We start from the raw sequence: 955 nt of genomic DNA, 5'->3' as shown, positions 1-955 counted from the left end.
CCGCGACAATGTAATCCGCATCCCGAGTGGGAAACGCGAAGGAGAAGGGGGCGGTGGCGAAAATAGGGGGCAAGCGGAGGGGGGGGGGGGGGGGGGGGGGGGGGGGGGGGGGGGGGGGGGGGGGGGGGGGGGGGGGGGGGGAGCGGGCGGGACTTGGGGGTGGGTGGGATTGAACAGTATGATGCCGCGGGCGAGCCCCTCGGAAGGGTGCTTGTATGGTCGGAGCGCGTTCACATAGCCCCCCTGGCTTCGGGCCCGGCCGCCAGGCCCCCCCCCCCCCCCCCCCCGAGGGGTTGAGTCTCTAGGATCGCGCCCAGGACGCGACAAAGCATCACACATCTGCCGGGGCTTCTGGGCGTTCGCGACCACAGCCGGGCAGGGCAAGGGGAGCCACCCGCCCTTCGAGGGGCGCGGCCTCCTCCCCTCCCTGGCCCGAGAGAGAGAGAGAGAGAGAAAGAGAGATGCCCGCGCCCTCGGTCGGCTCCGAGAGAAGGCCAGATCCGGCCAGACCACCCGGACGGCCAAATTCCAGGAGATCGCCCTCAATTAAATGGCGACCGTGTCTCATCCCCCGCCGGCCGCCGAACCCGAGCCTCCACTCCTCTTTGCCCCTGCTCACTGGCCCTCCTCTCCCCTTGTAGCCGCCCAATCTGCCACCCTCGCCCGACCTGCACAGAGCTCACACCAAGCGCCGATACCGCTTCAGCTGAGAGAGGCAACGATCGCGCGCACCCACGCAGCCCCCCCCCCCCTCCTCCCTGTCCCCGCACAAAGTCCCCTTTTTTCCCTCCTTCCCCCTCGCGTGGGCTCGCCGTCTGGATCTCTGGGCGGGTGCGCGTGTGTGCATACCCCGTACTTCCGGCCCACACCTCTGCCATGTCCTCCGCCACGCCGGGTAACGCCCCCCCTCTCCAACGGAAACGCAGCCTTGCCGACATATTCCGAGTGCGAGCCC

The 955-nt window shown here is 69.7% G+C and overlaps 1 protein-coding gene across 1 annotated transcript in view; it reads left to right on the top strand.

Moving 5' to 3' along the window:
- The first annotated feature begins 550 nt into the window (after positions 1 to 550).
- Positions 551 to 955, top strand: part of H696_00325 (STE/STE20 protein kinase) — a 2,818-nt gene continuing 2,413 nt past the window's right edge. Inside the window, exon 1 of the mRNA XM_009494172.1 lies at positions 551 to 945. Within this exon, the coding sequence (XP_009492447.1) occupies positions 877 to 945 (69 nt within the window). The 5' untranslated portion in view covers positions 551 to 876. The remainder of the gene's footprint in view (positions 946 to 955) is intronic.

This window comes from Fonticula alba (genome assembly GCF_000388065.1).
Source record: "Fonticula alba strain ATCC 38817 unplaced genomic scaffold supercont2.1, whole genome shotgun sequence".
NCBI classification, from domain to species: Eukaryota; order Rotosphaerida; family Fonticulaceae; genus Fonticula; species Fonticula alba.
Note: the sequence above shows the minus strand (reverse complement) of the source record. Positions and strands in the feature narration are given on the sequence as shown.